The 13,948-nt window shown below is 45.2% G+C and overlaps 1 protein-coding gene across 1 annotated transcript in view; it reads left to right on the top strand.

Annotated features, from left to right (window-relative positions):
- Positions 1 to 891: 891 nt before the first annotated feature.
- Positions 892 to 13,948, top strand: part of ddc (dopa decarboxylase) — a 31,546-nt gene continuing 18,489 nt past the window's right edge. The window contains exons 1-4 of the mRNA XM_070443948.1: positions 892 to 996; positions 3,762 to 3,969; positions 5,287 to 5,404; positions 6,623 to 6,744. Coding sequence (XP_070300049.1) covers positions 908 to 996; positions 3,762 to 3,969; positions 5,287 to 5,404; positions 6,623 to 6,744 — 537 coding nt within the window. The 5' untranslated portion in view covers positions 892 to 907. The remainder of the gene's footprint in view (positions 997 to 3,761; positions 3,970 to 5,286; positions 5,405 to 6,622; positions 6,745 to 13,948) is intronic.

Raw genomic sequence — 13,948 nt, forward strand, 5'->3', positions numbered from 1 at the left:
TGTAATCCATTTTACCCAGATTTCCACCACAAATCAACAAAGGAGTTTGGTTTATTGATTTAACTATATCAAATATCAACCAAAACGGTATACTTAAAATGAGTTATAACAGGGTTTATAAGTAGTTTGTAAACGTTAAATTAGTAGTTTATTGATAGTTTATAAGTATGTAATAAACAGTTATACCACATTGGTTGAAATTATGTTTGTCAGTTAACTGCTTTCCAAAACCCAAGATTATGAGGCTTTATTGGTAAGTGGTAATACTAACAGTAATATCAATTAACAATAGTAGTTATAACAGTGCCGTGCAACAGGTAGCTAGCTGTGTGCTAAGCCTTTGTGTCGATCAGGCTGTGTGGAAAATTAGTAGGATCTCATTAACTCCTTGTGAATCAGCCCTTCCTGCATGTGCACACTGCCTTGGCCAGGAGCCACACTCCCATTGGCTGGCTGAGGGGGGCCACTGGGCAGATAAAAGAGCTGTGCTCGTCGCTCCTGCTGTACACCACTCCACTGCTCACTGCTGCTGTGTGTGAAGACTGAAGGAGAGGAGGACCCGACCACGACTGCCCGACAACGTGAGTACACCCACCGCCAACCACCTACTACCCACCCACCTACTACCCACCCACCATCTACCCACCCACCATCTACCCACCCACCTCTCTAATACTCTTATGGTTTTTCAGGACTGCAGGTCTCTACTGGGCTGCAGAATACATGCACACCAGGGGCAGTATGTACAGTATCATAGTAAGAGTGCTGATCTAGGAGCAGGTCCCTCCGGTGTATATATAATCTTTGTCATTATGGTCCAAAGGTCAAAACTGTTCCTATATCAGCACTCCTTAACTTGATACGTACAGCTCTGGCAGAGAGGATTGATAGAAACAACAACAACTGAATGACTATGTTGGGTTGTACACTCTTACAAAAAAAAATTCCAAAAGGGTTCTTCGGCTGTCCCCATAGGAGAAACATTTCTGGTTCCAGGTAAAACTCTTTTGTGTTCCATGTAGAACCCTCTCAGTAAAGGGTTCTACCTGGAACCAAAAATAGTTATTCAAAYTGTTCTCCTATGGGGACAGCTGAAGAACCCTTTTAGGATATAGATAGCACTTTTTGTTCTAAGAGGGCAATGTTCATATGTCTCTGTTGAGTGTTGCTTGCATGGGTGGCATTCAGAATGATACGCTTCTGTAGATGTACTGTGGTGTTTCGTAACATCTTGATAGACTATCGTGCAATTGCTTTTGTGTTTTTTTCTCTCTTGCTTCTCTCTTGCTCTTGAAGTTCCCTCTGATCTGTGTCATTTGAATCAGAGCGTTTGTTCTATTACAGTTAGCTTTATGTATTGAATTTTGTAGGCTGTCGTTCCCCATTTTGATAAATCTTCAATATGTAAACACTGCAAGAAACTTGCTGACATACCTTACATTTTTAGCCTGCATGGGTTATTCATCATACATTTCAGATTAGGCCACCACGGAAACAGATTAGAAACCTCTTTTAGACACTTTGTTTCCGTGGTGCTGCATGGGAAATCCTGCACTAAACCACTTGCTGAATGTTAGTTTAGAGATGTACATTTTGGAGTCTGGATAGGGCATAAAGAGCCAGAAGTGTACCAGCACGGTGATTAGGTTTATCACCACTAATGGAATTTTCTGTCAAGCAATCAAATAGAGCAGTAGACTTAGTGGGTCACACACACACACACACACACGCACATGCACACCACACACACACACCTGCATTAGAGCGGATTACAGGGGACTATCAGTAGCAGTGTTTACTGTGGTCAGTCAGGGGCAGAACACCTCTCTGTACTGTATTAGCCTCACTATGTTATCTATCTGATCAATACATCAACTCACAATATAAGTCTGTAGTATTTGTCATGCTGCTCGTGTTCAAATTGTATTGGTCGCGTGCACAGTTTACCAGGTGTTATGGCGGGTGCAGCGAAATGCTTATGTTCCTATCAATCAATACAGTAAATGTCAAACAAGCACACAATAATAAAATATATAAAACATTTAATGCAGTTTATATATAAATACTATGTAAACTTTATTAAAGTGACCAGCGTTCAATTACTATGTACATAGGGCAGCATTTCCTAAGGTGCAGGGTAGAGTACCCGGTGGTAGCCGGCTAGTGACAGTGACAAGGGGTAAAGTAGGGTACTGGGCAGTCTCTTGGTCCCAGCTTTGATTCACCTGTATTGTGTCTGCCTTGTATATGAAGGACCAGTACGAAAAGTATAAAAATAGATGTAGTTACTGCAATAAGTCGCCTTTGGATAAGAGCATCTGCTAAATGACTCAAATGTAAACAATGTATATAAAAAAAATGGTAGTGGGGTCAACAAGCCGTGGCTCGGGTGGCCGAGGTCCTTGATGATCTTCTTGGCAATGTGTGGCCATGTGTGCTGCACTAAAACAACATTGCTTAGGTTTACTTGTATCCGGTAAAGATTATTTCCGAAATAAGTATTTAGGTTTGAGGCTGTGGTTCTCATTTGAAGGGGATACTTGGCGCTGCCTCTGACTGGGTGGATGGGAAATTGGAGGAAGACTTCCTGCAATGAGATCAAGGTCAGGTCATTTGACCTCACTCATCCAGCCACTCGGGTCACGTGACAGTGTTGATGCCCATTCTGTGTTTTCTGTGACACCGGGTGCTGTAGATGTCCTGTAGGGCAGGCAGTGTGCTCCCGATGGTGTGTTGGGCTGACCGCACCACCCTCTTGAGAGCCCTGAGATTGCGGACGGTGATGCAAATGCCGTACCAGGCGGTGATACAGCCTGACAAGATGTTCTCAATGGTCCATCTGTAGAAGTTCGTGAGGGTCTTAGGGGCCGAGTGTCATGTGAAGGGACCATTTCAGGTCCTCAGCAATGTGCACACAGAGAAACTTTAAGCTTTTGACCCTCTCTCTAGATGTGGATGGGGGCTTGCTATCTTTACTGTCTCCTGTAGTCCACGATCAGATCCTTWGTTTTTTTGACGTTAAGGGAGAGGTTATTTCCTAGCACCAGTCTGCCAAGGCACTCACCTCCTCCCTGTTGACTGTCTTGCCGTTGTTGCTAGTCAGGTCTACCACTGTTATGTAGTCAGCAAACTGAGTTGGAGACGTGCGTGGGTGAACAGGGAGGACATGAGGGGGCTGGGCGCACACTCCTGTAGGGGCCCACGTGTTGAGGATCAGCGTGGCGGAGGTGTTGTAGCCTACCTTCACTACCTAGGGTTGGCCCATCAGGAAGTCCAGGTCCCAATTTCTACAGGGAAGCAAGTGGGGACATTTCTATCTCGAAGCAAGTGGGGACAACAGACTGGGATAGTAAGAGATTGAATATGTCTGTAAACACTTCAACCAGCTGGTCTGCGCATGCTTTGAGGACATGGCTTGGGGTGCCGTCTGGGCCGGCAGCCTTGCGAGGGTTAAAAGGCTTAAATGTCTTACTCGCTTTAGCCATGTAGATTGGGAGCACACAGTCCTCGTGAGTGGCAGGGGCCCACGTCTGCAGCTCAGTGTTGTTTTCCTCGCAGCAGGGCAAAGAAGTTTAGTTTGTCCAGAAAGCGAGGCGTCGATGACCACAACGTGGCTGGCTTTCCCTTAATAATACATTATGCTAAATTGTGTGTGTGTATGTGTGTGTGTGCACGCACGTACGTGCATGTACTCAGGGATTAAGTGTATGGGACTGTTACTAAAGGTTGGGACAATAAAGTGGGACATTTGTCTGTTCCAGTTGTACAATGGACGCTACAGAGTTCCGGAGGAGAGGGAAGGAGATGGTAGACCTGATAGCAGATTACCTGGAGAACATAGAGCAGAGGCCGGTGTACCCCGACGTGGAGCCTGGGTACCTGCGGTCRCTCATCCCTGAGGAGGCCCCTGAGGAGCCCGAAACCTACGAGGACGTGGTCAAAGACATTGAGAGGGTCATCATGCCTGGGGTAGGCGGCCAAGATTATTATATTGTTATAGATGAGGTGACTATTGATTGAAGGGTGATTACAGCTATAAAATGACAGTAACACTTTGCTTGAAGGTGGCATACATAAGGCCTTCATAACTTGCTCTGGGTCAGGTACTCCGTTATTGGAGATCCGCTTTCTCCCAGATTTCGTCAGTGAAAAGTTCATAATTAAATATGATAATATTGATGATACCAATGAGTTGTTTACACAGTGGCATCCGGCTGCATTGAACGATCACGAGAACATACACAACACTCAATGCACACAGTCACTACCCGCTAACCCTGTGTTGCTCCCAACCTCTTCCATGGCAGTAAGAATACACATTTCCACTGTACAATGGATAAATAAAGATCTATTTCAAGAGATTATTAATTATATTGAATAAATGTGTTATAATTGTTGTTATTAATCATACTGCAATGCTCATTATGACAGGTTTCATAAAGGTGTTGTGAATCTCTTATGCATACTTCCTTATGAATAGGTGGTGCATATGGAATTAAATATTTTGTTCTGGTCTGTTGACAGTTGTTTAGGAATCATTTAGAAGATGTACAGTAAGGAGCTTCYGTGTTGAACGTTTTGCTAACGAGACAAGGTAGTCCATTGTCCTTTGTTGTTTGTACTGAGCAATCAGTTAATGAAAGCTCACATGAACTGTATATGACACGTATCAATCATATAGTTGTTTTTACAAGTGGTTGTAAAATGCCCCGCATTCTGTGYCCTTTCACATGGCAACGTTCAAAGACTTTAAATGAATGACTAACCTCACATCAATAATCTCACCACCAGAGAAACCAATCAGTTTCAATCTATCTACCCCCGACTCCCAACCCAAACTCTTTCCTTAGCTGTAGCATGAAAGCCGTTATTCCATTATCAATCATTATCATCTTTCTTTCCTCTACCACCTCTGCTTTTAACAGTGTGGAATAAGCCCAGTTAGTCTAATGAATGACTCACCATGGGAAAAGCATGTAAGGGAGACAGGGACACTGGRAGCCTTTTGCTTGGTGCCCCACACAGGCACAAGACGGGAATTCAGCCTGGAACAGTTTATCGGGTTAACTGCCTTGCTCAAGGGCTAGAGCAGTTTAGGGGTTAAGTGCCTTGCTCAAGGGCTCAGTGGCACCATGGCAAGGCATGGTATTTAGCAGGACTTTGATACCAGAAAACCTCTGATTGCCAGCACACATCCTGTCAGATTTTCTCCGTCAGGTTACACCTGGGATTTGAACCGGCCCCTAACCTCTAGGCTACCTGATACGACTCTTTCTCTGTGTTAAGGTGACACACTGGCACAGCCCGTACTTCTATGCCTACTTCCCCACGGCTAACTCCTTCCCGGCCATGCTGGCAGACATGCTGTCTGGAGCTATTGGTTGCATCGGATTCTCCTGGGTATGTATGACCTTGTCATCTGTTTCTGTCATCCTCTCTCTTTCTTTTGAATATGATTTGAACAGTATCACCATTTTAAGACATTAAAGGGATAGTTCACCCAAATTACAAAATTACACATTGGCTTCCTGTTACGGGATTTTTGTGTTTAATGACTAAAATATGTATACATTTGACTTAGAATTATAACTAAACAGAATACTACTATGTCACTGTATGGATGAATGAATCTTATTATAATCATAATGCTGAATATAATGTGTTCCTTGTTAGAAAGAATGGAGTTATCTTCAGACAGGCTGGAATGATGTGTTCCTTACAGGAAATTCTGTCTCTACCGAGGGAGGGGAGAGACCTTGGGTTAGTTGCAGATTGTCTAACAGGTGGCAGACAAAATAAGAACGCTAACTGTACTGCCATTGTATCCGAGAGGAGGAAGGACATTTTAAAACCTATGACATCATTATTATTATATAACCTGATGTAAATTGTACTAGGGTCAGTACTCTCGAGAATAAACGCTATTGATTGATTGATTTTGAGACTGGTTTCTGTCCATTTAATGCTGATAAGTATCTTACAAATTCTTATGTATGGGCAGAGTGTTTTAATTGAATTGGTTGATAAACATATAGGAATTAAATTCTTTTAACACTTCCTTACATTGTAAGCAGTTTATGGACAAGGTATGACAGCAATCCATGCTTTGGTTTAGATTCCATGGCACTGTTTCCAAATATTAATGTTTTAGCATTTGTGGTACAAATCCCATTCAATTCAATGGACCGATATTAGCATTTTTCGCTCATCATGTCCAAATGGTGTGGTCACTCCACGTACTGTAGGCTGCCATTCCAGGCGTGTACAGAGCTGTGTGTTGACCCCCCCATCGTTATCTGTAGGCTTGCCAGCCCGGCTGGTACAGAGCTGTGTGTTGACCCTGTCTCTAACCCCATGTTACTGTAGGCTGCCAGCCCGGCGTGTACAGAGCTGTGTGTGTGTGACCCCTGTCTCTAAACCCCATGTTACTGTAGGCTGCCAGCCGGCGTGTACAAAGCGTGTGTTTGACCCTGTCTCTAACCCCATGTTACTGTAGGCTGCCAGGCCCGGCGTGTACAGAGCTGTGTGTTGACCCTGTCTCTAACCCCATGTTACTGTAGGCTGCCAGCCCGGCGTGTACAGAGCTGTGTGTTGACCCTGTCTCTAACCCATGTTACTGTAGCTGCCAGCCCGGCGTGTACAGAGCTGGAGACATCCATGATGGACTGGCTCGGGAAGATGCTCAAGCTGGCCAGAAGACCTTCATCGCGGGACACCACCGGACAAGGAGGAGGCGTCATCCAGGTATGGTAAAACTACCCACCATTTCTTTGGGGTAGACAATGCATTGTTTTTATTTCCAGTATCCTTCATTGCGCATTTCAACAGCGTACTTTCAAATACATATAATTACTCAATTAATTTAAATAATAATTATGGATATTTGTCAGTCATATTTCAAGTAAGGATGATCCAGTCCAATTACAAATCAAAAAAGTACAGACAATGGCATTCACAGTAGGGTCAAAACCATATTTACAGCTCCTAAAAAACAATGGATGTTAGAAAATAAAGCAATTGACTGCCTCACGATTCTGTCTGCTGCCAGCAATTGTCTCTCATATTGTTTTGGTAATATTTTTCACCTCACAACACAATAAACAGCAGGAAATTGCCTTTTTAATATTGCCAGCAAAGATTGTTGGCTGTGTGTGGTGTGTGTGTGTGTGTGTGTGTGTGTGTGTGTGTGTGTGTGGTGGTGGTGTGTGTGTGTGTGGTGTGTGTTGTGTGTGTGGTGTGTGTGTGTGTGTGTTGTGTGGTGTGTGTGTGTGTGCTGTGTGTGTGTGTCCTGTGGTGTTGTGTTGCTGTCTTTGGGGTTGTGGGCTACTGTATTTTTCATGTTGTGCTAAAGCGTTCTTTATCGTTGTGGACTACAAGCAGTGGCAGCCTGAGAGGACTGTTCTCAGCCCAGGCCATGCAATAGGAGAGGTGGCTGCAGGCCTGAGCGAGAAGGCTGACAGATATTGTAATTGGCCCTAAGGCTGGCCCTCTATTGAAGCAATCGAGGAGCATGGCTCATCCTAGGGGTGTTCTGTTTATGGCTGGGGTTTTAAGTGCACTTCACTATGGCAACAAATAGGCCTCCTCTCACTTGTTGCCAGCCGAATGAGAGCTGTGACAAGTTGCCATCTCACATGATGCACCATGTTCCGAGGAGCATTTGAAAGAATATGAGATGCATTTAGGAGCAGTTTTATTAAAACAGAAGCTAATGAGTGAGATTTGCGTTTATGATTGCGAGTGAAATTATAATACTGTCAAATCAAATTGTATTCGTCACATGCTTCGTAAACAACATGTGTGGACTAACAGTGGAATGCTTACTTACGGGTCATTCCCAACAATGCAGAGAGAAAGAAAATAGAGAAATAATTGAAAAATAAAGGACATAATAATAAAAGTAATAACAGATACACAATGAGAAACGACAAGTTGGCTATATACTGTACAATGGGTACCAGTAGTGAGTCGATGTYCAAGGTAATTAAATTAAATATGTACATGTAATTAGGAATAAAGTGACAGATAGTAAACAGTAGCAGAAAACGTTAGCGCTAAAAGGGTCAATGCAGATAGTTCGGGTAGCTATTTTGTTAACTATTTAAATAACTATTTATAGCTTGGGGGTAGAATCTGTTCAGGGGCCTGTTGGTTCCAGACTTGGTGCGACGGTACCGCTTGCCATGCGGTAGCCGAGAGAACAGTCTATGACCTGGGTGGCTGGAGTCTTCAACCATTTTTAGGGCTTTCCTCTGACACCAACTGGTATAGAGGTCTTGGATGGCAGGGAGCTCGGCACAAGTACTGGGCCATACGCACTACCCTCTGTAGCGTSTTGTGGTCGGATGCCAAGCAGTTGCCATACCAAGCAGTGATGCAGCCAGTCAAGATGCTCTCAATGGTGTAGCTATATAAAAAAAAAGACACATCTTTTCAGCTTTCTCGTCACGACTGTGTTGGTGTTTGAACCATGATAGTTCCTTAGGGATGTGGACACCGAGGAACTTGAAGCTCTCGACCCACTCTACTACAGCCCTGTCGATGTGAATGGGGGCGTGCTCGGCCCTCCGTTTCCTGTAGTCCACGATCAGTTCCTTTGTCTTGCTGACATTGAGTGTGGTCTCTGACCTCCTCCCTATAGGTTGTCTCATCGTTGTCGGCGATCAAGCCTATCACCGTTGTGTCGTCGGCAAACTTAATGATMGTGTTGGAGTTGTGTGCGGCCACGCAGTCGTGGGTGAACAGGGAAAACAGGAGGGGACTAAGCACACACCTCTGAGGGGCTCCCYTGTTGAGGGTCAGCGTGACGGATGTGTTGTTGCCTACCCTCCCCACCTTGGGGAGTGTCCCGTCAGGAATTCCAGGATACAGTTGCAGAGGGAGGTGTTCAGTCCCAGGGTGATGAGCTTGGATGAGACTATGGTGTTAAATGCTGAGCTGTAGTCAATGAACAGCATTCTCACGTAAGTGGGAAAGGGCAGTGTGGAGTGCAATAGAGATTGRGTCATCTGTGGATCTGTTGGGGAATTGGAGTGAGTCCAGGGTGTCTGGGATGACGGTGTTGATGTGAGCCATGACCAACCTTTCAAAGCACGTCATGGCTACAGATGTGAGTGCTATGGGGCGGTAGTCATTTAGACAGGTTACCTTGGCGTTGTTGGGCACAGGGATTATGGTGGTCTACTTGAAACATGTTGGTATTACAGACTGGGTCAGGGAGAGGTTTAACATGTCAGTGAAGATACTTGCCAGCTGGTCAGTGCATGCACTGAGTTTACGTCCTGGTAATCCGTCTTGCCCTGCGGCCTTGTGAATGTTAACCTGTTTAAAGCTCTTCCTCACATTGGCTACAGATCACACAGTCGTCTGGAACAGCTGGGGCTCTCATGCATGGTTCAGTGTTGCTTGCCTTGAAGCAAGCATAGAAGMCATTTAGCTTGTCTGATAGGCTACCCTTTGTAATCTGTGATAGTTTGCAAGCCCTGACAGATCTGATGAGCGTCAGATTCGATCTTAGTCCTGTATTAACACTTTGCCTGTTGATGGTTCTTCGGAGGGCGTAGCTGCATTTCTTATAAGCGTCCGGGTTAGTGTCCCGTTCTTTGAAAGCGGCAGCTCTAGCCTCTATCTCAGTGCAGATGTTGCCTGTAWTCAATGACTTCTGATTGGGATATGTATGTACGGTCACTGTGGAAACATTTTTGTCAATGCACTTATTAATGATGCCGGTGATTGATGTGGTAAACTCCTCAATGCCATCGGATGAGTCCCGGAACATATTTCAGTCTGTGCTAGCACAACAGTCCTGTAGCATAGCATCTGCTTCATCGGTTCACTTCCATATTGAACGCTTCACTGGTATTTCCTGTTTGAGTTTTTGCTTGTAAGCAGGAATCAGGAGAATAAAATGATGGTCAGATTTGCCAAATTGAGGGTGAGGGAGAGCTTTGTATGAGTCTCTGTGTGTGGAGCAAAGGTGATCTAGAGTTTTTTCATCTCTAGTTACACAGGTGACATGCTGGTAAAAATTAGGTAAGATGAATTTTAGTTTTCCTGCATAAAAATCACCGGCCACTAAGAGCGCCGCCTCTGGATGAGCATTTTCTTGTTTGCTAATGGCCCTATACAGCTTGTTGAGTGTGGTCGTAGTGCCAGCATTGGTGTGTGGTGGTAAATGGACAGCTACTGTCACGCCTGCCCCCGCTCCCCCTTCCTGGCAACCGAGGGCACCAGGCTGCCCATCATTATGCACACTTGTCACCATCATTACGCGCATCAACGCTTCTTTGGACTCACCTGGACTCCATTACTTTGTTGATTGCCCCTCCTATATCTGTCTGCTCCTCAGCTTGATCCAGCATTATTGTCGTTATGTTTCCCCTGTCCAGGCACTGTCCTTGTTTGTTTTATGTCGGTTATTTATTAAATGTTCACTCTCTGTACTTGCTTCTCATCTCTCAGCGTCTGTCCTCACAGAATGCTGACACCAATATTGGAAGCATCAGGGAGTTTTTTGTTGTTGTTTTTGTTGGTGACATCGGGTCCGGGTGCTGCTGCCAAAGGAACCGGTGGTGCCTCAGCTGGCTGGTCAATTTTCCACACCTTATCTGTTTAAGAGATTTCCTTGCCTCGGTTGGTTCGGCAGGCTCTCACACCCCACATCATGTCTCAGTCGGCTCGTCGGGCTACCACGCCTCAGCCAGCTCGTCAGGCTCCCACGCCTCAGCCGGCTCATCGGGGTCCCATGTCTCGGCCGGCCCGTCAGGCTCCCCCAGGTGGGACGTCAGGTGGTGCCCCTGGGGGGGGGGTCCTGTCATGCCTGCCCGTCATTACGCACACCTGTCACCATCGTTACGCGCATCAGCGCTTCTTTGGACTCACCTGGACTCCATTACTTTGTTGATTGCCCCTCCAATATCTGTCTGCTCCTCAGTTTGATCCCCTTGTCAGCATTATTGTTGTTCTGTTTCCCCTGTCCAGACGATGTCCTTGTTTGTTTTATGTTGGTTATTTATTAAATGTTCACTCCCTGTACTTGRTTTTCGTCTCCCAGCGTCTGTCCTCACTGCTACGAAAGATATAGATGAAAACTCTCTTGGTAAATAGTATGGTCTACAGCTTATCATGAGGTATTTTAACTCAGGCGAGCAGAACCTCGACACTTCCTTAATATTAGAGATCGTGCATCACCTGTTGTTAACCAAGAAACATACACCATAGTCTCGAACGGAGCTCGTTTCTTCTCCATTGATTGTACATTTGCCAATAGAAGKGAGGGTAGAGACGGTTTATTTACTCTCCGCCATAGTTTTGTCAGGGTACCTGCACCTCGGCCTCTATATCGCAGTCTTTTTCTCTTCCCAGTGTCGGGGATTAGGACCTGGTCCAGGGTGAGCAGTATGTCTAGCTCCATTATTCTGTATAGCCTGTATAGTTAATGATGTGAAACCTCCCCAACTATCTGACGGACCTGTTCATTACTGACAAATGGAAAGAATTGGAAAGAAACCCAATCTATCCTGGCTAAGGCATGCACATGTGTGTTCTAGACTTGCTCTAACAAGGCTCAGGCTACAAAGGTATCAGTAAAGCCTCGGACACAGTCATCATTGGTTTTAGCAAGAAAACCATTTGTTTGTTTGCTCCGCTAATATTAGCTCTTTAAATTTCTAATCATGCGATTTGTTGATTAAAGTTATCATTACAAAGTGCACATGTTTTGTTAATGTTTGCTATTTCTACTTTATGGAATTGATGCAAATTGACCAACATAATGGTGCAGTGTTTCCAGATGTATATGTAATATGACCTATAATTAATTACAATATGAGTGAAATAGTTTTCCTTCCAAAAATGTTTAATGAAGTATGTTAGAAAGCTGTTTTTAGGTGTTGGAAGGGTATGGGCGGCGTACCCCAACAACAGAAGGGTGTGGGTGTATGCTGGTCATTAAAAATATTAATGCGAGTGGAGTGCTGTAAAAATTGTAATATCTTATGTTTCACTGAGTCGTGGCTGAATGACGACATGGATAACATACAGCTGGCTGGATTTTCCGTGCATCGACAAGATAGAACAGCTGCCTCCGGTAAGACAGGGGCTGGCGGTCTGTGTCGATTTGTCAATAACAGCTGGTGAACTAAATATAATATTAAGGAAGTCTCAAGGTTTTGCTCGCCTGAGGTCGAGTATCTCATGATAAGCAGTAGACCACAGTATTTACCAAAAGAGGTTTCATCTATATTTTTTGTAGCTGTCTATTTACCACCACAAACCGATGCTGGCACTAAGACCGTACTCAACGAGCTGTATAAGGCCATAAGCAAACAAGAAAATGCTCATCCAGAGGCGGCGCTCCTAGTAGTCGGGGACTTTAATGTGGGGAATCTTAAATCCGTTTTACCTCATTTCTACCAGCATGTTAGATGTGCAACCACAGGAAAAAAACTCTAGACCACCTTTACTCCACACACAGAGACGAGTACAAAGCTCTCCCTCGCCCTCCATTTGGCAAATCTGACCATAACTTTATCCTCCTGATTCCTACTTACAAGCAAAAACTAAAGCAGGAAGTACCAGTGACTCGCTCAATATGGAGGGTCAGATGACGCAGATGCTAAGCTACAGGACTGTTTTGCTAGCACAGACTATAATATGTTCCAGGATTCTTCCGATGGCATTGAGGAGTACACCACATCAGTCACTGGCTTCATCAATAAGTGCAGCGAAGACGTTGTCCCCACAGTGACCGTACGTACATACCCCAACCAGAAGCCACGGATTACAGGCAACATCCACACTGAGCTAAAGGGTACAGCTGGCGCATTCAAGGAGAGGGCTCTAACCCGGACGCTTATAGGAAATCACACTATGCCCTCCGACAAACCATCAAACAGGCAAAGCGTCAATACAGGACTAAGATTGAATCCTACTACACCGGCTCCGACGCTCGTCGGATATGGCAGGGCTTGCAAACTATTACGGATTACAAAGGGAAGCACAGCCGCGAGCTGCCCAGTGACACAAGCCTACCAGYCGGGCTTAATGACATCTATGCACGCTTCGAGGGAAAAGCAACACTGAAGCATGCATGAGAGCACCAACTGTTCCGGACGACTATGTGATCACACTCTGCGTAGCAGATGTGAGTAAGACCTTTAAACAGGTCAACATTTACAAGGCCGCAGGGCCAGATGGATAACCAGGGCGTGCACTCTGAGCATGTGCTGACCAACTGGCAAGTGTCTTCACTGACATTTTCAACCTGTTCCTGACCGAGTCTGTAATACCTACATGTTTCAAGCAGACCACCATAGTCCCTGTGTRCAAGAACACCAAGGTAACCTGCCCAAATGACTATCGACCCACTCATGTCTGTAGCCATGAAGTGCTTTGAAAGGCTGGTCCTTATCCCAGAAACCCTAGACCCACTGCAATGTGCATACCGCACCAACAGATCCACAGATGAAACAATTTATATTGCACTTAACACTGCCCTTTCCCACATGGAAAAAAGGAATACCAATATGAGAATGCTATTCATTGACCACAGCTCAGCGTTCAACACAGAGTGCCCTCAAAGCTCATCACTGTGCTAAGGACCATTGGACTAAACACCTCCCTTTGCAACTGGATCCTGGACTTCCTGACGGGCCGCCCCCAGGTGGTAAGGTTAAGTAACAACACATCTGCCACGCTGATCATCAACACGGGGGCCCCTAAGGTGTGCATGCTCAGTCCCCTCCTGTACTCCCTGTTCACTCATGACTGCATGGCGAAGCACAACTCCAACACGCCATCATTAAGTTTGCCGACGACACAACATTGGTAGGCCTGATCACCGACAACGATGAGACAGCCTATAGGGAGGAGGTCAYAGACCTGGCAGTGATAACAACCTCTCCCTCAACGTGATCAAGACAAAGGAGATGATCGTGGACTACAGGAA

Source organism: Salvelinus sp. IW2-2015, linkage group LG6.1 (assembly GCF_002910315.2).
Source record: "Salvelinus sp. IW2-2015 linkage group LG6.1, ASM291031v2, whole genome shotgun sequence".
Taxonomy (NCBI): domain Eukaryota; kingdom Metazoa; phylum Chordata; class Actinopteri; order Salmoniformes; family Salmonidae; genus Salvelinus; species Salvelinus sp. IW2-2015.